Source organism: Rhamphochromis sp. 'chilingali' (assembly GCF_963969265.1).
Source record: "Rhamphochromis sp. 'chilingali' genome assembly, chromosome: 15".
NCBI lineage: Eukaryota > Metazoa > Chordata > Actinopteri > Cichliformes > Cichlidae > Rhamphochromis > Rhamphochromis sp. 'chilingali'.
The window spans coordinates 5,062,522-5,089,599 of NC_137942.1; the positions used below are offsets into that span (position 1 = coordinate 5,062,522).

Consider the following 27,078-nt stretch of genomic DNA (forward strand, 5'->3'; position numbering starts at 1 on the left):
ATGAGTCACAGAAGTTGCTTCATGATAAACACAGACTGGATAATTTGGAAGGTTTGTTCAGACATCTATATTTGGCTGATGTGACAGCAGTGACTGACATGTGGCAGATGCATGGTCACCAGGAGGGGAGGGGCCCTGTGGGGTCATGACAGGTCAGCGGGTTAGAGGAATGCTGATAGGAATGCCCTGAGCGACAATCAGGGGTGCAACTCATCATGAGGACAACAACAAGAAGGATCAGCAGGTCCCCTGGGAGGCATGACAGTGGACAACAGGCCCAGTGTGTCTGCACACTCACAGTGATTCAGAGGAGAGGAGGGGGAAGCTGCGTTCACAAAAACTCATCTAAACAAGGAGATACAATGTGTGATACACAATAAACACAGATTATTACGCAGTGGGGGGAAAAGCTTGTGGAAAGACTTGGTTTTCAGCTTTAATTGATCATAAAATGTGCAAACACAATCTGCTAGAAAACACACACTCACTAGTTTTTCACCTATCTGGAGACAGATAAACAACTCAGGTTCTGGTGGAAAAACTGGTGAATATTTCTACCTTGCTTATAGCTGGAAATTAGACCTTTTTAAGTCACTCGTTGTCTTCACAGAACTGCTTCAGCTCAGCGTTATTCTCAGACTCTCTGAGGAGTCTGGATGCTTGTTTTATGCCTAAGCAGGATAGTGTGAAGACAGTCTGCAGGCAATCATGGATGGCCCGTCTACTTGCAGAGAGTGTTTGCTGTCAGAAGGGGGCAGTGTCAAAAGCATGATTCAACTAGTCTGTGGGTCACTCTTGGTTGTGCTGTTGCCGGTCGATCAGCCAACTACAGAGAAGAGTGAAGCTATAACCTACGAAGAACTGAAGTGAAAGGCCGGTCCTTATTCTATATCTCAGTAAATTTCATTTCTTTATTTATTATTAATTTATTCATCGCCTGATGTCAACCAAATAAAACATGGAGACACCTGTAAACCGAGACAGTGAAATCCTGATATTGCAGGAGGCTTTCTATAGGCCACTGTCACCTTATGCTCGGTCCCTGACCCTATAGCCACAAGCTGTGGGTAGTAAGTAAAACAGTGAGATTATAGATACATATGGCAGAAGTTAGCTTTTTCTGAAGGATGTCTGGGCTCTTCCTTAGAGATGAGGATGAAGCTTGGTCACTTGGAAGGGGCCTAGTAGTAGAGCTACTACCCATCCACATTGAAAGGAACCAGCTGAGTTCCTTTCAATGTGGTATTTTAGGCATGTCTAACTGGGAGGAGGCCCTGAGAAAAACCAAGGAAACACTGGAGAGATTATGTCTCTCAGCTGGCTTGCCTTCACATCTCCCAGAAACATGTGGGTAAGACAGGGTGATCTGGGCATTTCGGTTTAGATTACTGGGAAAATGGATGGATGGATTTAACCAGGTTTAATGAGAAGAGCTGGTTTAAAGATTAGCACGTTTTCCAACTCAAGCCCACAGAGGTCTGACTTAAATCATAAATGACAGACTTTTAATGTGTCTCAAACACAGGCATTCTTTGAGTTCCTCACTTTTACAAGGAATTTGGCGATGTTTGTGTTGATCTGTGTGTCCTGGATAGTTGGCTGTCTGGTTAGTCGCTGCAGCTGCTTGCAGAAAAAGACCAGTTCTCTGCAGGAGCAGTCGGGCCTTCCTTCACAGCTGCAGGGTTTCGGTACAACGACCAAGGACTCCACCACAGCAAAGCAACTGCTTGTCTCTATTACTGAATTATTTCTTTTTAATGTGGTACTGCACTCCAAACTAGTAACTAGCATGTTCTTATAAACACAACACTTATATTCGTTTACACCACCACAAAACAAAGCAAAACCTCATCGTTTCTATATTTTAAAAAAGAGGAAACAAATGAAAAACACTGTCAGGTTGTCTTTTGTAGTTTTATCATCAGATGAAGCAGAGCTAGTTGCTCCTTGGTACTATAACATAAAAGAGAAAGAGATATAAGCAGGTGTATTTAGGTAGGTGTAAGTTTAGCATGTTTCTTAAACAGTCAAGGTCAAGAGTAGGGCTGCAATGATTCATCGCAGAACTCGAGTAACCTGATTACAACATCCTCTAGGCAAATTCTTTTCTTTGATGTTTGGTTTAATCCATTTAAGTCGAGCGAAGTTTGCGACTAAAAATAGACTTGCAATAAAAAGGTATTTAGGGGTGCACGTCAATTAAAAGTATTTGAACATGCTCATGCCGCTCCCACTTTTCTCCACAAAGAGCCTTGTAGAGGCTAAACCTACTCTGAAGCCACTGAGGTGTTCGATGGGCGGGGTCGACGCGATGCTACTGTTATGAGCAAAACCTGTGGTAATGAGAAAGTCCAATAACTCCTGCTCATCATCGGTTCCATTTGTTGTTCCACCGTTCATCTTAGTATGCAACGTGTTTGCAATTAAACACGTAACGGTAATTAAATATACCTTAATAACCTTAAATACAACTAACCACTCTTACTAGATTTTATCATGTCGTCTCAACAAGAACAAATTAAGTTGCTGAATTTCTTTTTTTTGAGTGCAGACACACGCTTACTCATTCACAAGTGCATTTAGACACATAGAAATACACAAATACACATACCCATGTTAATGGAATAATCAATGGATATAAAATAATCAACAGCTGCAGTCCAAGTCAAGCATTAAAGCTAGGAGCAATCTTGGGATTTTAGTTGCCTGAATCTGCATGTCGCCCCCTGTAGAGTTGTCAGTCCAAGAGTACCAGTACCCCAGCGCAAGGAACCTTTCCGAACACTTACTCGTGTGATGCACATTTCTAATTTGTGTTTATTTTGTTCTCACAATGGCTGGATAGCTGGTGGAAATCTGGTGAAAGACTTCTAGCTGACTGGTTCTTGTTTAAACAGTTTTTGTGTGGTTGGGTTCCGTGCTTTGGCTTTGACCTGTTGAAGGAGAAAAATGGTTTAAACTCAAGCAGCACCCACAGGGCAGGGCATAGTGTTGTTAAATGAAGTGTAACCTGTAGAAATCTCCCACTTTAATAACACCACAATCGTATTTGCTTTGAAAAGTTACACTGAGAAATCCTCCAGCATCTTCAATTGTGTCACACAAAAGTTGTTCTAGAAACAAAAGCTCAAACCTGTGCCCAACATTATCTTTACTTTTATTGGTATCAGATGATGTAATCAGTCTATTGACCTCAGCCAAAATTAATATGGAGCCACGTGAAGTATTCCTCATAGGAAGCTCTTTTGTCAACTGTTAGATAATGCTGGGATAATGATGGTGATTAAAAAAACAAACCGGTCCATAAAGCATGGGTGCTGCTGGTATTAAAGCCAAATGAGAGCAAAGAAGCACAAAGATGTTCTGAAACGCATGCACATTTTCAAAAGTTTCCACTTTTTAATCAAAGCTGATATATGCAAAACAAATGCAAAATTGAAGGACCTTCACTGGTGGTGTCTAATTTACACACAAAATATGGAACTGGTACTCTTTAACAGGAAGATGTAAAGCATTGCACAAAATAAAAAAGTAATGATAAAATACTAATGTAAATCACTTTATTCCGCTGGTGCAATAATAACCTAATCAATGCAGTACACAAGTTGTGCTTGTTGCATGTTTCAGTACTGCCCACAGTGGGTTTATGATGATACATCAGTTGGAAATCAGTTGTTGGAACATGGAAAACATATTTACTTATTTTTTTACCTGATTTCCTTGATTTAATCAGGGGTTGACTTTAATGTGTCTCAAACACAGGCATTCTCATGACATATAAGTGACCCACGTGTTCAATCATGAAGCATTTGGAAACAATGTCCTGGCATGTTATTGCACACAGTTCATTTGAGTTCCTCACTTTTACAAGGAATTTGGCGATGTTTGTGTTGATCTGTGTGTCCTGGATAGTTGGCTGTCTGGTTAGTCGCTGCAGCTGCTTGCAGAAAAAGACCAGTTCTCTGCACGAGCAGTCGGGCCTTCCTTCACAGCTGCAGGGTTTCGGTACAACGACCAAGGACTCCACCACAGCAAAGCAACTGCTTGTTTCTATTACTGAATTGTTTCTTTTTAATGTGCCACTACACTCCAAACTAGTAACCAGCATGTTCTTATAAACACAACGCTTATATTCAGTTACACTGTCACGATGTGGCTGGCACCACGAAAGTGTTTCATTCTTCTGCAACGCTGCAATTTCTCTTGGTGTCAAAACTCTCTGAGAGCCACTTCCCAGAGTCACTAACTCTTCTCCAATGTAATTTAATGACTTTGTAAAACGATCACAACTTGCCATGGAACAGAAGAAGTCTTTGATTTCTGTGCTGGCGTCCTGAAGGGTAGCACTTCCTTGTCTTATTATTTTCTCATATGAAAAGAAATTCTTGAAAATCTGTAATGAAATTGACTGCGTACCAGAGTACATCTGCAACAGTCTGCTGTTCATGTCTTGAAAAACAAAGACTGAATTGGCCCACAAAAGCCCCCAGTTCCGGACACCTTCTGTAAGATGCGTCAACACATGGCAGTCGTACGAACAATGCTCGAGTCCATAGAGAGACGGTATCTGTGCTACAAACTGAACCAGACACAACTCTGCACAGTTGAGCTCATCCTGAGTGGCAAAGTGGGAGAGGAGGACGTGAAGGGCACAAGGAAGAAGCATCCAGTGCTTGTAGTACACTGCTGGCAAAACATTCCTCAGTATTACAGGAGAATAGAGGAGAGCAAATGCTCTCCACTCACAAGCTGTCCAATGCATCCTCTCACTGAGGCTCCTGGGACTTCGGCTGATTTCATTTGGTGGCTGGATCTCACACAAGGCTCTGTCCAGGTCGTTTAAATGCTCATCTGTCAAATGGAAGTCCTTGCTGGCATAAAGCGGGTCGAACCACAGATTGACGAACTGACGGACAACGCCCAGACAAAAACAGTGCATGTAATCTGGAACAAAGCCTTTGATGATGTCAAATGACGGCAAAAGAAACAGGAGACTTGGACCTTTAACCCCCATTTGACTCTGGTCATAACTATTTCCCATCACTAACTCAGCAAGTTGGACTGTTTCAGGCATGTGTCTCAGATCACAGCCGTCCATCTGTATCGGGTAAACTCTGGTAAAACCCCTGCCCTTTATAACCATCTCACCTTTGTGGTAGCAAAAACCACAACCAAATTCTTTGTTGAACGGCTCAAAGTTCTGCACCATTGCTCTTGCTATCGCATCACATGTGCATATTTTAACTGTTACCGTGGTGTGATGCTCCGAGCCGATCTCATCTTTCCAACAGAACCCTGCAGCAGACAGTTTCTGAAGCTCGTTAATGAACGGAGTCAAAAAACTCTGAACTTGTGGTTTTCCTTTGCCAAACCATAAAGTGTGCAACAGAACGTTTTTGCACCGTTCCACATACGGTAGTTCATTGATGGTACACAGGATGGGCCAGATGGAGTATTTTGAGGAGCTGAACACGGGCGAGCCATCGCAGTTGAAGGTGAGTGTAATACTGCCGTCTTGTCTTTCACTCTTGTATTCGTTTCCAGTGTGGACATCAGAAAAGGAATCATCCCTCGTGAAATGCTTCCCAAGCTTTGAGTGGACGCGTGCAAGGAGGTTTCTTAGCTGAATTTCGAGCGGCATTACAAGGAAGTAGTAAGCCTTCAAGATCAGATATTTTCTGCTCAAGCTCTGCTGGCACACACTACACTCATTACCGGGATCCACACCAAGGTAGTTTGTACACCTGGGGCAATAAAAGTGAATCTCAGTCTTTCCATTGTAATCAGTCGAATGCTTTTTTAAAAAGCGAAGCGACTTTGGAACACATCCGGGTACCACCAAGTTTAGGAGGTGCAGGAGATCTCTGGATGCTGCTTTTGACAAGCCGTGCTTCACAATGAACGCCAGGAGGAGCAGGAGGAGGGCTCCCATTGTGACTGAGGAACCAGCATATATCTTCTTCTCTCCACAGAAAAACTGCTCCTAGTAACACAGGCCAGAAATATGCTTTAAAAGCTAAATGTAGTAGAAATGAACCAAAATGTCATCATTTCCATATGTAAAAAATAACAAATGAAAAATACTAACTGTTGGATCTTCTTCTGTAGTTTCATCATCACATGAAGCACAGCTCGTCGGTTCTTGGTGCTATAACATATAAGAGAACGAGATACAAAATGTGTATTGAGGCAGATGATGTTTCTTAAACAGAGTAGACGAGGTGAAGGCTGGCAGAAATCTAGAGGATATAGGTGCCAGGAACCTTCTTATAGCCCCTGCACAATTATGAGTGGGGAATTTTATTGTAGAGAGTATCTTACTATAATATAAAGCACCTGTAGGTGACTGTGGCTGTGATTTGGCACCATGTAAAAAAATTGAAATGAATTTAAATAAATTTAGCTTTTGTGAGCAACACATTTTGCAAGCTGTAATCCTGCCTCTTTCTACTAGGCATAGGACATTTAAACGTGACGATCTATGGATGTTATTTAAGTGGCAGCCTTCAGTCTATGAAAAAAGAAGAAGAAAAAAACAGACTCAGTCTCCTCAGACTGCCATGTTAAAACTTCCTGTATGCATATACGCTACCATTTCATGGTCTGGATCTACCTCTTTGGTTTCTGCTTTCCCAGCTGACAGATGACTGGCCTACGAGTCAAAAAAAAGATGGATGATGACCATCTCAATGGCATAATTTTAATATCCTTAAAATACTTTTCACTCAAGGCAGCTTCACATACCGTAGGATCTTCATCTTCGTCAGAATCAGATGAGTAACAATCTGTGTCCCCATCATTGTAGACTGTGTTATCTCTCGCAATATGCTGTCATGGATTGTAGCACAAAAACAGAATGAGGAACCTTTTTCATTTTAGAAGTATAAAAACTTCTAAACATATCAATAAACTACATATGCCGGATCCATGATTTAATCCCAATAATAATCCCATGTAATGTTTGACACCCCTACTTTACCATTACATGCTCTGAATCTCCTCTTCTGTCATCTGTAGGCCCAGCAGACACATGAGTGGCCTGAGATAAAGAAAATTATGATTTCTAAGCATGATATGATCACATTCAACGTTTATATATAATCACCATAGGATGTTTTGTATCTTCAGTATTAGATACTATTGTCTCCAAGTACTCCAACTAACTAATGGCCTCAATAAGAAATTTCATTCACCACCTTTTGACAACAGCTGTACTACAGTTAGGTCCATAAATACTTGGATAGAGATAACTTTTTTTTTTCTAATTTTGGCTCTGTATATTACCACAATGAATTTTAAATGAAACAACTGAGTTGCAGTTGAAGTGCAGACTTTCAGCTTTAATTCAATGGGTTGAACAAAATGATTACAAAAAAAAATGTCAGGAACTAAAGCACTTTTTAACACAATCCCTTCATTTCCAGGGTTCGAAAGTAATTGTAATTAAATAACCTAAAATATAATGTTAATTTTTTTCCCTTTTTAATCCTCTGCCAGGCCTTTACTGCAGTGGCTTTCAGTTGCTGTTTGTTTTTGGCTTTTCTGTCTGAAGTTTAGTAAGGTTAGGTTAAGATCAGGTGACTGACTTGGCCATTCAAGGATATTCCACTTCTTTGCTTAAAAAAAAAACTCCCTTTGGCTGCATGTTTTAGGTCGTTTTCCATCTGTATTATGAAACAGCGCCCAATCAATTTGACTGCATCTAGCTGGATTTGAGCAGACAGTATGTCTCTGAACACCTCCAAATTAATTCGGTTGCTTCTGTCCTGTGTCACATCATCAATAAACACTAGTGTCCCTGTGCCACTGGCAGCCATGCATGCCCAAGCCATCACAATTACTCCGCCGTGCTTTACAGATGATGTGGTGTGCTTTGGATCATGAGCTGTTCCACACCTTCTCCATACTTTTTTCTTGCCATCATTCTGGTAGATGTTGATCTTGGTTTCATGTGCCCAAAAAATATTTTCCCAGAACTGTGCTGCCTTTTTTTGATGGTTTTTTTTTTGTTTTTTGTTTAGCAAATTCCAGTCTAGCCTTTCTATTCTTGAGGCTTATGAGTGGCGCCTTTATTTACTTTCATGCAGTCTTGTCTTTATGGTAGACGTTGATATGGATACGCCTACCTCCTGGAGAGTGTTGTTCACTTGGTTGGCTGTTGTGAAGGAGTTTCTCGTCACCACGGAAATGATTCTGTGATCATCCACCACTGTTGTCTTCTGTAGGCGTATAGGGGTTTTTTTTTTGCGTTGCTGAGTTCATCAGTGCTTTCTTTCTTTCTTAAGATTACGACACTGTAGATTTTGCCACTCTGACTGTTTTAGCCATTGCTCGAATGGGTTGTTTCTGTTTTTGCAGCTTACAGATGGCTTGTTTCAACTGCATGGAGAGCTCCTTTGACCGCATGTTGTCTGCTCACAGAAAAATCTTCCAAATGCAAACATCACACCACAAATAAACTCCAGGTCTTTCATCTGCTTAATTGACATTAATGACATAATGAAATTGCCCACACCTGCATATGAAATAGCCTTTGAGTCAATTGTCAAATTACTTTTGGTTCTTTTAAAAAGAGGTGGGACATATTAGGAGCTGAAACTCCTAAACCCTTCATCCAATTTAAATGTGATACCCTCAAATGAAACCTGAGAGTCTACACATTATTTCCATGTTCATTATATAACTATAGATGGAATATGTTTCAGTAAACGGGTAAAAAAACAAAAAAACAAACTTGTGTCAGTGTCCAAATATACATGGACCACTCTGTGTATTTCACATGTATCTAGAGTGGCCAGGGAGGATAAATAAGCTTCTTCAAAAACTTCCATGACTGCTCCTATAAAAAGATGAAAAATGCACTTGATTTAAATCTGGTTGCTTATTTTATTTTCTCACTAGAAGTGTGACACTGGACAAAGAAGCTTGTTTGGTTTGTGCACAAAATTTAAATCAGTTATGTTTACTCCCTTTTTGCACATTTTTACTCTATTCTTGCGGCCAATGTTATAGCCTCTCTGGATTTTAAGTAATTTTGGATTCTTCTTTTTCTAAACCTTAAAAATTCTCAAAACGATAATTTACCGTTTGATGGTCTGAATCTGTTCTATCATCTGCTGGCCCAGCAGACCCATGATGAGCCTAGAAGACAGGACTTTGTTATAAACATCTTCATATGATCATTTTAATATTGTGAAAGAAAAAGCATTTCATTTACTGTAAGGCTCACATATACGGGTGCTACTTCAGTATCAGATGAGCGGAAATATATAATCTCGACATGAATGTGACGTTACAGTCTTTCTGATCATTAACTGTAAAATAACATTTAATTTTTTTTCTAAGGTTTAATAATTCTTATTATATAGTATCAGTATTAAGATATTTTACCTTTTTATGGTTTGAATCTCCTCTTCTGTTACCTTTTGGCTCAGTAGAGCCATGGCCAGCCTGAGAGACACAAAAAGATAAATTAAGGAATCTACACATATTTGGTAATTTAAAGATGTGAAACATCAATTTGCAGCTGCCAGTGATTTTTAACAGGAGTATTATCATTGTTGTGGTTGACAAGCCTCATGCATCACTATTTGTGATCATGAATCTTTTCCTGTCCTCTATGTGGTCTGTCTTGTCCTCAGTGTTTTACTTTCAGTTATGCCTGTGCGTTTGTCTCTCTGCTTGTTCTATGTCCTAATTGTCTAGCTGGTGTTGTCATGTCTACGTCTCTCCATGTTTCCGGTTTTATTTAGAAAAATCTGGTGTTTCCATGTTTAATGTGTATAGTTGTACGTTCCCTGTGGTGTCATTATGTTTATTCCAGTCAGTTGTTTCCCCATGTGTTTCCACTTCCCCTGATCACCTCCTGTGTGTATTTAGTCTGTGTTTTCATTTAGTTTTGTCAGGTTGTCTGTTTTCCTTCTCCCCGTCATTTCAGGTTTCCAATGTCTTTATGATTCTGTGATTCTGAGCGGTGTTTTGTTATTGGACTTCTGTGCAAATCACAGTTTGGCCATAACGAACACCTTGTTCAAACACAAGAGTGTCCATAAGTGCACGTGGCACCAGGACGCTCTAGGCCGCAGGTCGATGATCAATTTTGTAATCGTATCACCAGACCTGCGACCAAATGTTCTGGACACTCGGGTAAAGAGAGGGGCTGAGCTGTCAACTGATCACCACCTGGTGGTGAGTTGGATCAGGTGGCAGGGGAGGACGCTGGACAGACCCGGTGCACCTAAAAGCGTAGTGAGGGTGTGCTGGGAACGCTTAGCAGAGGCCCCAGTCCGTGAGATCTTCAACGCACACCTCTGGCAGAGCTTCAACAGCATTCCGAGGGAGACTGGGGACATTGAGTCTGAATGGACCATGTTCAGCATCTCCATTGCCGAAGCTGCTGCTTTGAGCTGCGGCCACAAGGTGGTTGGTGCCTGTCGTGGTGGTAACCCCCGAACCAATTGGTGGACACAAGAGGTGAAGGGAGCCACCAGGCTGAAGAAGGAGTCCTATCGGGCTTGGTTAGCCTGTGGGACTTCGGAGGCAGCTGACAGGTACCGACAGGCCAAGCAAAATGCGGCTCGGTCAGTGGCTGAAGCAAAAACTCAGGTGTGGGAGGAGTTCGGAGAGGCCATGGAAAAAGACTTTCGGACTGCCTCGAAGAGATTCTGGCAAACCGTCAGGCGTCTCAGTAGGGGAAAGCGGTGCTCTACCTGCACTGTGTATAGTGCTGGCGGAGCGCTGCTGACTTCGACTGAGAAAATTGTCGGGCGGTGGAAGGAATACTTCAAGGACCTCCTTAATCCCATTGACACGTCTTACGAGGAGGAAGCAGAGTCTGGGGATGAGGGGGATGACCCGCCAATTTCCGAGGGTGAGGTCACTGAGGCAGTTAAACAACTCCTTGGTGGCAGAGCCCCTGGTGTGGATGAGGTCCGCCCCGAGTTCCTGAAGGCTCTGGACATTGTAGGGCTGTCCTGGCTGACACGCCTCTACAATGTTGCGTGGAGATCAGGGGCAGTACCCCTGGACTGGCAGACCGGGGTGGTGGTCCCCATCTTTAAGAAGGGGGACCAGAGGGTGTGTTCCAACTACAGGGGGATCACACTCCTCAGCCTTCCTGGGAAAGTCTATGCCAGGGTGCTGGAAAGGAGAGTTCGTCCACTAATCGAACCTCAGATACAGGAGGAACGATGCGGTTTTCGTCCTGGTCATGGAACACTGGACCAGCTCTTTATCCTCTCAAGGATACTTGAGGGCGCATGGGAGTTTGCCCAACCAGTCTACATGTGTTTTGTGAACTTGGAGAAGGCATTTGACCGTGTCCCTCGGGGTGTCCTGTGGGAGGTGCTGCGGGAGTATGGGGTGTCTGGCCCATTGCTACGGGCCATTTGATCCCTATACAACCGGTGCAAGAGCTTGGTTCGCATTGCCGGCAATAAGTCGGACTCGTTCCCGGTGGGTGATGCGTTCCACCAGGGCTGCCCTTTGTCACGATTCTGTTCATAATTTTTATGGACAGGATTTCTAGGCGCAGCCAAGTGGTGGAGGGCTTTCACTTTGGTGGCCTCAGAATCTCATCTCTGCTTTTCGCGGATGATGTGGTTCTGTTGGCTTCATCGGGTGAGGGCCTCCAGCTCGCACTGGAACAGTTCGCAGCCGAGTGTGAAGCAGCGGGAATGAGGATCAGCACCTCCAAATCTGAAGCCACAGTTCTCAGTCGGAAAAGGGTGGAGTGCCCACTCCGGGTCGGGGATGAGTTCCTGCCCCAAGTGGAGGAGTTCAAGTATCTCGGGGTCTTGTTCACGAGTGATGGGAGAAGGGAGCCGGAGATCGACAGACGGATTGGTGCTGCGGCCGCAGTGATGCAGACGCTGCACTGGTCCGTTGTGGTGAAGAGAGAGCTGAGTGTAAAAGCGAAGCTCTCAATTTACCGGTCGATCTACGCCCCTACCCTAACCTATGGCCACGAGCTGTGGATAGTGACTGAAAGAACGAGATTGCGGATACAAGAAGCGGAAATGAGCTTCCTCCAAAGGGTGGCTGGCCTCTCCCTTAGAGATAGGGTGAGAAGTTAAGCTAGAGGAGGTGGCTGGAGAGAGCGAGGTCTGGGCTTCTCTGCTTAGGCTGCTGCCCCCGCGACCCGGCCCCGGATAAAGCGGAAGAAGATGGATATACGGATGGATGGATGGAGTTGTTATAGCCAATGCTAGTTTTTTCAGTTTAGGTTTTAGTTTCGTAATAAAGGCTTGCCTTTTGTTTAACCAGTAAGTAGTTTTCTTTCGTGTTCTGCTTTTGGGTCCGTTCCTTTAACCCCCCGGAGTTCCCCACCGTGACAACTGCTGTTACCAAAAAATCTACGGCGGGATAATAATGGCCGACCAAAATATAAGTCAGTTAGAGTTAGATAAAGCACATTCCTTCAGTGTTAAAAGTGGGGCTGCACCTATTGATTCCTTAGTAACTGAGGATTTTATCAATTATTCCATCAATTAAATGACTTATCGGATAAGAAATACTTTTGTCTCGGCAATAGTGAATATTCAAACGAATAAAAAAATAAAACAAACTGCTCCTTAGTTTCCATTTTACAAGTTACAATGTTTTAACAGTTGAACTCACTTTAACTAACAGTTTATGAAGGAAACATTTTATGAAACGTTAACAAAATAATTAATCACAATACAATATAATAAAGCATCAATACAACCCAAACAAGGCCATCAAATAAAATAGTTTCGGTCTTACTGGAAGACTTATATTAATAAAGAGCTCTGACAGTGTTGTCTCCTGGATGAGGCAGATTTGGTGTGTCTTAACGTGTTTGTGTGTGTGTTTGAGCATTTAACGCAGCATATCAGCATTTTCATTTATGTAATATAATTTATATTTATATTAACCTACATTAGGAATCACTCTGGCAGAAAGTGGGACTAATTTAACCATCATGTCACACTGAGTTAAGAGTGTACATATGCTTTTATTTTGACCTCTGTGGATTTGCTGTAGATTTTGTCACTGTTTAAAACAAACAGCGCTGGGTGGGAGGTTCTGAAAGGTTCTCTTTTCTTCACGTTGGAGCTCGTTTTCTAGTAAAGGTTAACGGCGCTTATAGGAACAGCGCTCCACCTGAGCTAATGGCTCCATCTCTCTGCTCTCTGCCGGGTGTGCAGATCCCATAAAAAACTATGACAGCATCATCTTCACTGCTGCCGGTGTGTTACCAGTCTTTTTTCGTTGAAAACATGGGGACTGCCTGCATTAATGTTGTAAAGCTTTTTATTCACACGTATGCTCCCAGATGCATCTTCTCCTGCAGGTCTGATTTTAGTTGCAAACGTGGGAGAAACCCTCGCCTTTATAAGTTGAGATCTACGCAGTCGTGCATTAATTTAAATGAAGCAACGAAGCAAAAAAAATAAAAAATGAATAAAATAATAAATAATTAAATAAATAAGATGCGTCGAAGATGTTTTATGTATTATTTTTGTGATCCAGTTATTTTAATCAACTCGATGACTCGCTGCAGCCCCGCAGAGGTGCCTTTATGCACGCATGGCTGCACGATTTACTTTTTGCAGACTGATTATTAAGGTTACCTCGTTGATGATCTTTGTCTTTGCAGACGTCTTTGTAGGGCGTCCACTTCTCGGCAGAGTAGCCACAGTATTGAATCGTCTCCATTTATGCACAATCTCCCTGACTGTGGAGAGATGAATACCTAAAGTGCGTGCTATTATTTTATACCCTTTTCCAGTTTTGTGCAAATCAACAATTTTGGCTCGTAAATCTTCTGAGAGCTCCTTTTTACGAGGCATGATTCACATGAACAGGAATATCCATCAATAAAAACATTTGAATATATTTGTTGAGGGATTCAGCCACCAGGAAGCGCTCCCTCTGCACCGGAAGTGTGGACTTTTTCCTCATTATTAAAAAAAACAAAACAAAAAACAGGACAAAAAGAAACAACTTTCTTTGGGATTCTGACAACCTAATAATTTGTTAAAACAACACAGTATGAACTGCAAAGGTTATGATAACCAGAGATAAGAAACTTGCACTCTTTTAAATTCCAGCCTTCTTGACTGCTATAAATTAACCAGAGCAGGTCAGTGATTTAATGTAGTCTCTATTTGAGGTTCACTCTAAGGAATCAAAATATGTAAAAAAAAAAAAAAAAAAGAAAAAGAAAAAAAGAAAAAAAAAGAAAAAAGAAAAAAAAAGAAAATCATGAAATTTCAAACTTTTTCCAACAAATGAATAGGAAATCTTGTCAAGATTTCTGCAGGGTTGGAAGGATGATGTCTGGTCTTCCAGCAGTCAGTTTCTGGAGAACTTTCGCCTCATAAGTCCTAAGAACATCCCAGAACATTTATTGGTTTGATGCACACTTCTAACTTGTGTTAATTTTGTTGCCACCATATTTTACTATGATGGTGTATGGTTGGGTTCCATATTGAAGGAGAAAAGTGACTTAAACTCAAGCAGCACCCACTGGGCAGAGCATTGTGTTGTTAAATGAAGTGTATCCTGTAAAAATCTCCCACTTTAATAACACCACCATCACCATATTTCCGTAACAATGCTTTTAAAAATGACGTCAAGAAAACTCCAGCATCTTTACCTTTGTCATACAAATGTTGTTCTAAACACAAATACCTCAAACTAAGATTTTCCCCAAACCTGTGTCCATCTTCTTTCCTTTTCTTTTCTTCCCCTTTGTTGGTATTAGATCCACAGTAGACAATGAGATTAACATCTTACTGATAGGAGTGCCCTGAGTGGCTCAGTGAACAACTCATCATGAGGACAAGAAGAAGAAGCATCAGCAGTTCCCCTGGGAACAATGACAGGAGACAACCCGGAGTGTCTGCAGACTCACAGTGAAAGGAGGAAGGCGAGGCTGGGTTCAAGAAAACACAAAACAGGAATTTCACAGTGTGTGATAGACAAGACACAAACGTAGTACACAGTAAACAGCCTGTGGACTGACTTAATGGTCATTAATGCGATCTGACATTCATCTTAGTCACAATACAAACACAATAGGTTGACAACAGAGACAAAATTTTTTTCATGTTTTCAAGTATTGGATAATTCTAGTGTTGGTGGAAGAACTGAATCTTGTAGATGGCCAAACCTTTTGTCAGGATAATCTTGTTTGTACAGTGTTGTGAAAAGGTATTTGACTCCTTCCTGATTTCATAGTTTTTTGCATATTTGTCTTGGATGTTAAAGATAATGAGACAGATTTAAATATTACGCCAAGATAACCTGAATAGTTCAAAATCGTTTTTCATTTATTAAGGTAAAAAAGCTATCCAAACCTGCCTGGCCCTGTGTGAAACAGTAATTACCCCCTAAAGATAATAACTGATTTTGAAACTTTTAAGACGTGTTTGTGATAACTGGCAATGAGTCTGTCACTTTGTTGTGGAGGAATTCTGGCCCACTTTTCTTTGCAGAATTGTTTTAATTCAGCTACAGATTTGCCCGAACAGCTTTGGTACACCTTGATTCTCAAACTCTCTCAGTGAATGGCTCTGTTGAGATCAATCTACAACTTTTTTACATGGGTTGTACTCTGATATTCTGAACTCTCCAAAATATGATTTTTTTAGGGGTTCCAGGGGGGTGACTCCTGTAATTGTAAAAAGAAGTCACATTCTACATTAGTCGATGGGGAAATAGCCCCAACTCCTCATGGACCAGTGCAGATCCATCTAATGACAACGATAATGATGGTGATTTTAAAGACTTATGGAATCCATAAAGCATGTGTGTGTCTGTCATTACAGCTAAATGAGAGAAACAAACAAAGATGTTCTGAAACTTAAGGCAATTTTTCAAAGATTCAAGTTTTTAATCAAAGCTGATATTAACAATTTGATGTTGAATAAAACAAACATGAAATTGAAGGACCTTCACTGGTAGTTTCTGCTACATACCAAACATATGTACAGGTGCACTTTAATGTACAACAAGAAAATTGCACAACTGAAAAAGATAATAATAAAATAGTATTTTTAATGCACTTTGTCCGGCTGGTGCAATAAGAGCATAAAGTAATGCAATACAGAGGTTGTGCTTATTGCATGTTTCGGTACTGCCCAGGGTTGTGTTGAATGTATCACCTGTTGGAAAATAGACAGCATGTTTTCTTATTTGAGTTATCTGATTTAATCAGGGGTTGTCAAAGTGGCGAAGGTTGGTTGGAGCATTTCCAACATTTCCAACCCAAGCTCAGAGAGGTCTGACATGAATCATAAATGACAGACTTTAATGTGTCTCAAACACAGGCATTCTCATGACATATAACTGACCCACGTGGTTAATCATGAAACATTTGGAAACAATGTCCTGGCATGTTATTGCACACAGTTCATTTGAGTTCCTCACTTTTACAAGGAATTTGGCGATGTTTGTGTTGATCTGTGTGTCCTGGATAGTTGGCTGTCTGGTTAGTCGCTGCAGCTGCTTGCAGAAAAAGACCAGTTCTCTGCACGAGCAGTCGGGCCTTCCTTCACAGCTGCAGGGTTTCGGTACAACGACCAAGGACTCCACCACAGCAAAGCAACTGCTTGTTTCTATTACTGAATTGTTTCTTTTTAATGTGCCACTACACTCCAAACTTGTAACCAGCATGTTCTTATAAACACAACGCTTATATTCAGTTACACTGTCACGATGTGGCTGGCACCACGAAAGTGTTTCATTCTTCTGCAACGCTGCAATTTCTCTTGGTGTCAAAACTCTCTGAGAGCCACTTCCCAGAGTCACTAACTCTTCTCCAATGTAATTTAATGACTTTGTAAAACGATCACAACTTGCCATGGAACAGAAGAAGTCTTTGATTTCTGTGCTGGCGTCCTGAAGGGTAGCACTTCCTTGTCTTATTATTTTCTCATATGAAAAGAAATTCTTGAAAATCTGTAATGAAATTGACTGCGTACCAGAGTACATCTGCAACAGTCTGCTGTTCATGTCTTGAAAAACAAAGACTGAATTGGCCCACAAAAGCCCCCAGTTCCGGACACCTTCTGTAAGATGCGTCAACAAATGGCAGTCGTACGAACAATGCTCGAGTCCATAGAGAGACGGTATCTGTGCTACAAACTGAACCAGACACAACTCTGCACAGTTGAGCTCATCCTGAGTGGCAAAGTGGGAGAGGAGGACGTGAAGGGCACAAGGAAGAAGCATCCAGTGCTTGTAGTACACTGCTGGCAAAACATTCCTCAGTATTACAGGAGAATAGAGGAGAGCAAATGCTCTCCACTCACAAGCTGTCCAATGCATCCTCTCACTGAGGCTCCTGGGACTTCGGCTGATTTCATTTGGTGGCTGGATCTCACACAAGGCTCTGTCCAGGTCGTTTAAATGCTCATCTGTCAAATGGAAGTCCTTGCTGGCATAAAGCGGGTCGAACCACAGATTGACGAACTGACGGACAACGCCCAGACAAAAACAGTGCATGTAATCTGGAACAAAGCCTTTGATGATGTCAAATGACGGCAAAAGAAACAGGAGACTTGGACCTTTAACCCCCATTTGACTCTGGTCATAACTATTTCCCATCACTAACTCAGCAAGTTGGACTGTTTCAGGCATGTGTCTCAGATCACAGCCGTCCATCTGTATCGGGTAAACTCTGGTAAAACCCCTGCCCTTTATAACCATCTCACCTTTGTGGTAGCAAAAACCACAACCAAATTCTTTGTTGAACGGCTCAAAGTTCTGCACCATTGCTCTTGCTATCGCATCACATGTGCATATTTTAACTGTTACCGTGGTGTGATGCTCCGAGCCGATCTCATCTTTCCAACAGAACCCTGCAGCAGACAGTTTCTGAAGCTCGTTAATGAACGGAGTCAAAAAACTCTGAACTTGTGGTTTTCCTTTGCCAAACCATAAAGTGTGCAACAGAACGTTTTTGCACCGTTCCACATACGGTAGTTCATTGATGGTACACAGGATGGGCCAGATGGAGTATTTTGAGGAGCTGAACACGGGCGAGCCATCGCAGTTGAAGGTGAGTGTAATACTGCCGTCTTGTCTTTCACTCTTGTATTCGTTTCCAGTGTGGACATCAGAAAAGGAATCATCCCTCGTGAAATGCTTCCCAAGCTTTGAGTGGACGCGTGCAAGGAGGTTTCTTAGCTGAATTTCGAGCGGCATTACAAGGAAGTAGTAAGCCTTCAAGATCAGATATTTTCTGCTCAAGCTCTGCTGGCACACACTACACTCATTACCGGGATCCACACCAAGGTAGTTTGTACACCTGGGGCAATAAAAGTGAATCTCAGTCTTTCCATTGTAATCAGTTGAATGCTTTTTTAAAAAGCGAAGCGACTTTGGAACACATCCGGGTACCACCAAGTTTAGGAGGTGCAGGAGATCTCTGGATGCTGCTTTTGACAAGCCGTGCTTCACAATGAACGCCAGGAGGAGCAGGAGGAGGGCTCCCATTGTGACTGAGGAACCAGCATATATCTTCTTCTCTTCACAGAAAAACTGCTCCTAGTAACACAGGCCAGAAATATGCTTTAAAAGCTAAATGTAGTAGAAATGAACCAAAATGTCATCATTTCCATATGTAAAAAAATAACAAATGAAAAATACTAACTGTTGGATCTTCTTCTGTAGTTTCATCATCAGATGAAGCAGAGTTGGTTGCTCCTTGGTGCTACAACATAAAAGAGAAAGAGATATAAGCAGGTATATTATACGAAAAACCCTGCTGTTTTGCTCACATTTAAGCTCCTCTTCACCTACACATACAGTCTCCAAAATTAGAGCAAACTCCTAACCTCTAAATCCAAGCTGTGTCGGAGTCTTTGGCACAAATTCAGGTACATTTTCAGTCTGTGTTGAACTCCATCAGGTTTGCTCCTGTATCCAATCATATTTGGGACAAGTATGGGAAGGTTCTCATACTTTCCTGGGATGAGGAAGGTATCCCCTTTGAGAACTTAAGAATATAATCCACATTTCTTGCAGTTGAGGTGGTTCTGTTAGCTTCATGGAGCATGACCTTCAACATGCATTGCAGCAGCCTGTAGCTGAGTCTGAAATGTCCAAGATGAAATTTAGGACTCTAAATCTAAGGCCACGACTCTCTGCTGGAAAATGTTAGAATTCTGCCTTTTGGTTGGGGGAAAGATTGCTAAAGGTGAGGGTATTCAAGAAACTTGGGATCTTATTCACAACTGATCAGAAGGTAGAAAATGGATTCGACTGCTGGACTGGTGAAAAGGTAAGGAAAGGTTGCGAATACAAGTGGCCAAAATGATTTTCCTTCATAGAGTGGCTGACCTAAGCCTCAGAGATAGGATGAGGAGCTTGGAATAGAACCTCTGGTCCTTTGTGTCAAAAAGAGAAAGCTCCAGGAACAAAAACCAAAGCAAATGAAGAAGTGGAAAAAAACTGTCCTTCCTCCAGTGGCCACTTGAGACTGGGTTTAAACCCCCCCCCCCCCCCCCCCCCCCCCACACACACACACACACACCAGAATAGAGTCAATCCCCACAGATTTCTGGCAAAATGTCCAGAAATTATCATATTTACAGTCTGGTACAAAAAACTGTTTCCCATATCACATCATATTACACCCGTATGGGTGTATGTACATATGGGTGGATACACAGTAATTATTTCTGCATGTGCATATTTACCATTTCATGGTCCGGATCTCCTCCTCTGCTCTCTCCTATTCCAGCTGACAGATGACTGGCCTAAGAGTCAGAAAAGGATGACTGAGGAGCATCTTGATGTCATCATTTTGATATCGTTAATAAACCTACTTATCGTTACTTATTGTTGCTTCACATACCATAGGCTCTTCATCTTCATCAGATGAGTAGGAATCTGTGTTGCCATCACTACAGATGGTGTTTTCTTTCATAATAACCTATTGAGGATTTTAACAAGAAAACAGAACGAAGATGCTAACTGCCCCAAATTTCAATTCAATGAAGCACTTTGGTGGAATCTGATGAGATAGGAGTTTTGGATTGTGGATGTGCAGCCAACAGATTTGCAGCAACTGTGTGATGTTATTACATTCTATAATGAATTAGGGTGGTTCACAAAGTGGCTGGTGATCATATATGAAGTTCTGCAACATCACCTATGTAAAGGTGCAATCTACACTATCTGCTATTTTTTGATCCCTCCCTAAAAGGACTAGAGAGGTCAGCTTGAATGTAACTGCAGTCAAATCTAGATCAGACATGTTAATAATAATGAGATGGTATTTTTCTGTTTTTCCTATGCGGACTATGTCCATTCAGTGTCTCTTTAGATTTTAAAAGGTAAACAGAATGAAAGGTTCTTCTCTTTCCAAACAATGCTTAAACTGAAGGAACTTTACCATTTTATGGTCTGAACTTCCTCCTCTGATATCTGACGGTCCAGCCTGGAAGACAGGAAATGATGAGCTACAAACGTCTCCATGTGACAATTTTAATACTGTATGGTAGCTAACACACCATATTCTCTTCATCTGTTGCTTCAGTATCAGATGAGTAGGAATGTTTAATCTCTACATCCTTGTGGGTGGTGTTAAAGTCTCTCTGGATTTAAAGAGAAATATAGAATGACGTGTTTTATGGGATTACTTTTAAAAATCAGATATTTATTTTATACAAACATTTAAACAATTTTAACAAACACATAAACACTAACGTCTTGTTCTGTAGTCTCGTCATTAGATGAAACAGCAGTAGCCTTTCGCTGCTATAGAGAAAGAGACAGAATATAGATGTGAGCCAGAAGAAAAAAAAACACAAGTATCCTGTCACTCAAGCACACTTTTGCCTTCATGTGCCCAGAGACGTGACAAAATAAATAACCAAAACCTCAGTCAAGCACTAAAATAACTACAGCCATGTAGTAACCTAGAATGAGACATTATGTTCATTTAGAATGTTTCTTAAACAAAAGGTGAACACAGTAGAGTTAGTGGTTATCACAGCTATAGCGATACCCACATGTCATTCAAAGCATCCATCCAATAATACATCGCTTAAAACTTGAATACAATCCAAACCTGTGAGTTGTAAAAACCTTTTACCCCAGTACACTTGTTGTAAATGGGAAATTAACAATGGAGAGCATGGAGTTCCATGGAGATTATCCAAGTGTCAATTTGCAAGGCTAAAAATCAAAACCAAGCACAGAAGTGCCAAAAACTGCAGTTCCTCAAGTGGTCACTTGAAACTGGCTTCAAAAGTGAGTGAAACCCACAGAGTGTCATGTTAAACTGTCCAACTTTAGAAGTAGACATGTTTAGGGCTGTTTGATATAAGGATATATATCGGATGACGATATAAAAACGTCTATCGTTTCATTTTACTCTATCGTTTGTTTCGTGGTGTTGCAAAATAAACTGTTTACGGCAATATTTTTTCACCGTTCTGATGGTCACTGTAGTGGCTATATTCATTTCTTAAAGTTCTCTCTTTCTCTAATATTTAATATAACCACACTACAGACGGACAAGCGACTGTTTTTATGCGTTGTCGTTAGCAACAACGACGGTAAAACCATCACGTGTCCGCTTGTTTATTTTCCACATAAACCTTTCAGAATAAAGCTCAAGATCCTGTTGAGACTTTTCAAAATAAACTGAATCACGTGAAAGGGTATGCAGAGTGTTTTACATATGAGGAACAAAAAAGAGCCGCCAGGTGCTAAAAAATAAACCTTAGACTCAAACGTTAGAACAGGCTTTTCCCCGCAGCACGCCGTGTAATAAATACTCACAAAGAAAACGGCGGCCGTTACAACTTATGTCTAAAAATATATAGTTTCATGCATCGGTTAAAACACTGGACTCCAGGTACACGACGCCCAGCTAGAAACACTTCACGCAAGTCGAGCTGCCCGAGATTCACAGAATTTACAAAAAATTTAAAATTTTCATGATTTATATCGTTATCGGATGGTAGAGGTCTTTTATCGGGATATGAGATTTTGGTCATATCGCACAGCCCTAGACATGTTCACATCCTGGTACAAAAAACTGTTTTATTAGTGATATCTTCTTTTTACTCTAGCAGGTATTTGGGTGTACTACAGCCATAACGTGTATGAATACTGGTTGCTGATAACTTCATTCAATTCTCCCGTCCAAATGTGGTCTTGCGCTGAAAGGCCAACATGGCTGTGGCCAAAATACCAATGATAAGGCTTCATGGTTCTCCACATACCCACAGATGATATGACCATGGTTAAGTCCATCCTTCATATACAATCTATATGTATAACTCAATCGCCATTTGAGGTACTGCAGCTTTCTGGAAAGGCTTCTTTTTTCCCATGCAATGAGTGCATATATAAAAAGTTGAACATTTAAATTTGGCTGGAAATGTTAGTTCTACTCCTAGCAGTATTAACCTGAAATTTCCAGGCAGACAAAGTGGACTGGACAAAGATACCAGCCTGAATAAGCCTGGAGTCAAATTTAGATCAGATATGTTTTTATTTCATAGTTTCCCCAATAGAGTCTTTGCACATTTTAACCAGACCTCATATTCTCTCCATTAAGGGTTATAATCTCTCTGAACAAGTAAACAAAATTAGAGGGCTCTTTTGTTTTCAAACTTTAAAAATGAAGATGTTTTACCGTTTTAAGGCCTACACCTTGTCCTCTATTATTTGATGGTCCAGCAGACGCACGTCCAGCCTAGATGACAGGAAGGGATGACCTATAAATGTCTTCATATGATCATATTAATATTGTGAAAAAAAAACAAAGCAGAAAATGCTTAATTTATTCTGAGCTCACACACCACAGGATCATCATCTGTAGCTTCAGTATCAGATGAGCAGGAATATATAATCTGTGCATCACTGCGGACAGCGGTAGAGTCTCTCTCGCTTTTTAACTGAAAAATAGAATGATATTGTCTTTCTATTTTTCCTCCCAAAGTTCATCAGTCCTTGCATTAATGAATTTTTACCTTTTTAGTGTGTGAATCTCCTCTGTCTTTTGGCTCACTAGGGCCATGACCAACCTAAGAAACAGAAAAAGATGCATCAAGACATATGGTAAACATTAATGTCTGGCTGCACCTCAGATATCAACTTGTCATTGATTTCAGCAGCGTGATTAACATTTCTTTAATTAAACGAAGCCATCATGTGAACAGCCAGACCTTTGGGGGCATCAAACATTAAAAAATAATTTCATACAAATAAAAATGAAATCCTGGGCAATACTGCATCTTTAGAGACTGGAAAAGTAACGTGCCCTCTTTGTTGTTGCATGAAATATGATGTCACCCATGTTATTTAATTTAATTCAATTCAATTTTATTTATATAGCGCCAAATCACCACAACAGTTGCCTCGAGGTGCTCTATAAGAAAAATAATACAAAGAAAACAGAGAAAACCCCAACAACAGGGTCTAAAAGACATGTTGATGGTTTGGAGGAATTATTTACTGAAGTTAGCTCAGAAAGATCAATTGTAGCTGTAGATCATGTTACATCTGTGAGATGATTGAGTAATTTTTTTTCTCTAATGGTTAAAATTTAATTCATGAAGAAGTTCATGAAGTCATTACTAGTTGACGTTAAAGGGACGGTTGGCTCAACAGCGCTCTGACTTTTTGTCAGCCTGGCTACAGCGCTGAAGAGAAGCCCAGGGTGGTTCTTATTTTCTTCAATCAGTGATGAATAATAAGGTGTTCTAGCTTTTCATAAAGCAGCAAACTATTTTTTCAGGTCTTCTACAATAAATCTTCCAGATTAGTGAGACGTCATTTCCTCCAGCTTATGAGTTATCTGCTTTAAAGTCCACGTTTGAGAGTTATACCAGGAAGGCAAGTACTTTCTTTTTCAGTGGAGCTACAGTATCTAAAGTAGTACGCAGTTAAGAAGTACAACTATTAACAAGATAATCGACCTTTGTGGGAGGAGCATTCAGGTACCTGCTCTGCACTGTGTTGGCACAAGGCGTTGAAGAAGATAACAGTGGGTGAATTATATCCTTATACTTAGTTGCAGCACTTGTAGAAAGAAATCGACTGTGATGAAATCTATTCCCCACTATTGTCTGAGAATTCAGACAGAAACTCTGAGTAAGGCCCAGGTGGACAATCGATAACAGCAAATAAAAGTGTTTTTTGAGTTTTTAAGCCAGGGAGGACAAGGCGAAGCATCAGGCTTTCAAATGAATTCAAACTCCGCCTGGGTCCCTGGTTGATTAACAAGCTGGAGTGGAAGAGTTGAGCTTCGAGGATTATTGAGGCACAGGATATCCTGTTCACCTCGTTATTTCTCTGTGTGCATGTGTTTCACAATAACTACTGAAACAATATAGTGCAAGTCCATCCATCCATCTTCTTAGGCTGCAGCGGGGGCAGCAGCCTAAGCAGAGAAGCCAAGACCTCCCTCTCTCCAGCCACCTCCTCAAGCTTATCTGGGGGAACACCAAGGCGTTCCCAGGCCAGCCAAGAGATATAATCTCTCCAGCGTGTCCTGGGTCTGCCCCGGGGCCTCCTCCCGGTGGGGCATGCCCGGAACACCTCATTCAGGAGGCGCTCAGGAGGCATCCTTGTCAGATGCCCGAACCACCTCAGCTGGCTCCTTTCAATGTGGAGGAGCAGCGGCTCTACTCTGAGCCCCTCCCTGGCTGAACTTCTCACCCTATCTCTAAGGGAGAGGCCAGCCACCCATCGGAGGAAGCTCATTTCCGCTGCTTGTATCCGTGATCTCGTTCTTTTGGCCACAGCTCGTGGCCATAGGTGAGGGTAGGGACGTAGATCGACCGGTAAATTGAGAGCTTCGCTTTTACACTCAGCTCCTTCTTCACCACGACGGACCGGTGCAGCGTCCGCATCACTGCGGCCGCTGCACCAATCCGTCTGTCGATCTCCGGCTCCCTTCTCCCATCACTCGGGAACAAGACCCCACGACCCCTTGTGCAAGTCTTTGTGGTTAATTACAGGGGGTGAACTGACAAAAATAAATAACTCAAATTTTGTAGCTAATCTAATTAAAATTCCTTTTTAATCTAAAAGAAATGAACTGAAATGACTTTCAGAATAGTTTATGCCTTTTTAGGGTATAATTATATATTCACACTCTTTAAAAACACATTTGCAAACAACATTCAGAGATATTCCGGCTCTTAGAAAATGTAAATATAAAAAATCCCTCGTGAAATGCTTCCCAACATGTAAGTGTGACAAATCAGAAAGAAGGCTTCCTGATTTGTCACACTTATATGTTTCACATATCAAGGTAATTTTAATATTTCTGACAACCATCAGAAAGGATTACAAAGCCATTTATTAGGCTTTGCGACATCAGTGAACCACAGTGAGAGACATCATCCACAAATGGAGAAACTTTGAACAGTGGTAAACCTTCTCACTGTTCTCTTGTCCTACCAAAATTACTCAAAAAGACTAAAAAGAAACACACACACACACAAAAGAACAACTTCTAAAGAACTGCAGGCCTCACTTGTCTCACTTAATGCTAGCATTCATGATTCAACAATAAGAAAGAGACGGGGCAAAAAAGGCATCCATGGGAGAGTTCCAAAGAGAAAACCATTCCTGACCAAAAAAGATTCTGTGGACTAATGAGACAGAAGATGAACTTTTTGAAAAGTTTGATTTCCTTTACATCTGGCGTAAAACTAACACAGAATTTCATACCAACAGTCAAACGTGATGGTGATAATGTGATGGTCTGGGGCTACATGGGCAAAAAAAAAGAAAGAAAAAACAACCTAGTCTAAGTCTGGACTTAATTCCAACTGAGATGCTTTGGCATGGCCTTTAACAGGCCGTTGATGCTCCAAAACCCTCCAGTGTTGCTGAATGAATACAATTCTGCAAAGAGTGGGCCAAAATTCCTCCACAGTGAAAGACTCATTTCCAGTTATTGCAAATGCTTGGATGCAGTTCTCGCTGCCAAGGGTGGCACAATCATATACCTCCCTTGGTTTAGGGGGCAATTATTTTTCCACACAGGGCCGTGTTTTCCCTCAATAAATGAAATCATCATTTAAAAACTGCACTTTGTTTTTACTCAATTTATCTTTGCCTAATATTCTAATTTGTTTGATGTTCTTAAACGTGTGACAAGTATGCAAATAATAGTAATAATGACTAAAAAAGACATTTTTTTCAGTGTATCTAGCAAATAGTTAAACAAAGCTTCTTTCGGTAGAAATCATTTAATGACAGAAGGTTTTGCGGTTTTTTTTGGATACAATGTTACCACATTGAAACATCAGAGTAGGTGAATAGCGCCGATCATTTGTTACAGTGTAATGCAGGAAGACTCCCGGCTACCGTAATCGGATCTTACTTTGACACGTACCTCCCACTTATACACAGCTGGCACCACTGGCCGCTAAATAATAACTTCCATATTTTTTTTCTTTCCGGTTGACACCAGTTATCCGAAAGCTGTGAAGCAGCGTTATTTTCATCAGGGTTCAGAGCTAAGAAGCTCATCTGGATGCTGCAGGCGTCTAGTTTTGTACACACGGCTGCTTGATTTGCTGTTTGCAGAGTAATTTAAGGGTTACCTCGCTGATCTTTGTCTTTGCAGACGTCTTTGTAGGGCGCCCACTTCTCGGCAGAGTAGCCACAGTACTGAATCGCTTCCATTTATACACAATTTTCCTAACTGTGGAGCGATGAATATCCAAAGTGCGTGCGATTATTTTATAACCTTTTCCAGCTTTGTGCAGATCAACAATTTGCGATCGTAAAGCTTCCGAAAGCTCGTTTTTGCGAGGCATGATTCACGTATTCATTACGGGTTTCAGCTATCAGGAAGCGCTTCCCCCTGCACCGGAAGTGTGAATGGATAGTTTTTTCTTGAAAAAAAAAAAAAAAAAAAACTAAAAAAAGGCAAAAAATGTTTTGTTTTTTTTTGGAGGGGAAGGCTTTATAATAACGTAATAATGTGTTAAAAACAACAAAGTAAAAACTGTAGCCACTATTATTACAGTCTCTTTGACCTTTCTTCTTGACTGGCAAAGATTAACCAAGACAGGCCAGTAATTTAATTATTGACCTGTAGTCTCTGCTCATGTCATTTAAAGG

General features: G+C 41.2%; 1 protein-coding gene across 6 annotated transcripts in view; it reads right to left on the reverse strand.

Annotated features, from left to right (window-relative positions):
* Positions 1-3,401: 3,401 nt before the first annotated feature.
* The window catches only part of LOC308412228 (uncharacterized protein), a 32,106-nt gene continuing 8,429 nt past the window's right edge, over positions 3,402-27,078 (reverse strand). Inside the window, exons 1-11 of one of the 6 annotated variants that reach the window (XM_080906405.1) lie at positions 26,556-26,814; positions 22,965-23,018; positions 22,794-22,889; positions 22,628-22,687; positions 20,686-20,736; positions 20,490-20,573; positions 20,372-20,416; positions 19,832-19,909; positions 19,674-19,733; positions 18,626-18,685; positions 3,407-5,983 (exon numbers count right to left, since the gene is read on the reverse strand). In XM_080906405.1, coding sequence (XP_080762531.1) covers positions 3,743-5,983; positions 18,626-18,685; positions 19,674-19,733; positions 19,832-19,909; positions 20,372-20,416; positions 20,490-20,573; positions 20,686-20,736; positions 22,628-22,687; positions 22,794-22,889; positions 22,965-23,018; positions 26,556-26,771 — 3,045 coding nt within the window. In that variant the 5' untranslated portion in view covers positions 26,772-26,814 and the 3' untranslated portion in view covers positions 3,407-3,742. Of the gene's footprint in view, positions 5,984-6,088; positions 6,149-6,592; positions 6,653-6,744; positions 6,829-6,979; positions 7,040-8,126; positions 9,142-9,390; positions 9,451-13,595; positions 13,895-15,834; positions 18,520-18,625; positions 18,686-19,673; positions 19,734-19,831; positions 19,910-20,371; positions 20,417-20,489; positions 20,574-20,685; positions 20,737-22,627; positions 22,688-22,793; positions 22,890-22,964; positions 23,019-26,555; positions 26,815-27,078 lie in introns of those variants that run through there. The other 5 variants (XM_080906404.1, XM_080906409.1, XM_080906408.1 and 2 more) reach the window with 5 other exon arrangements.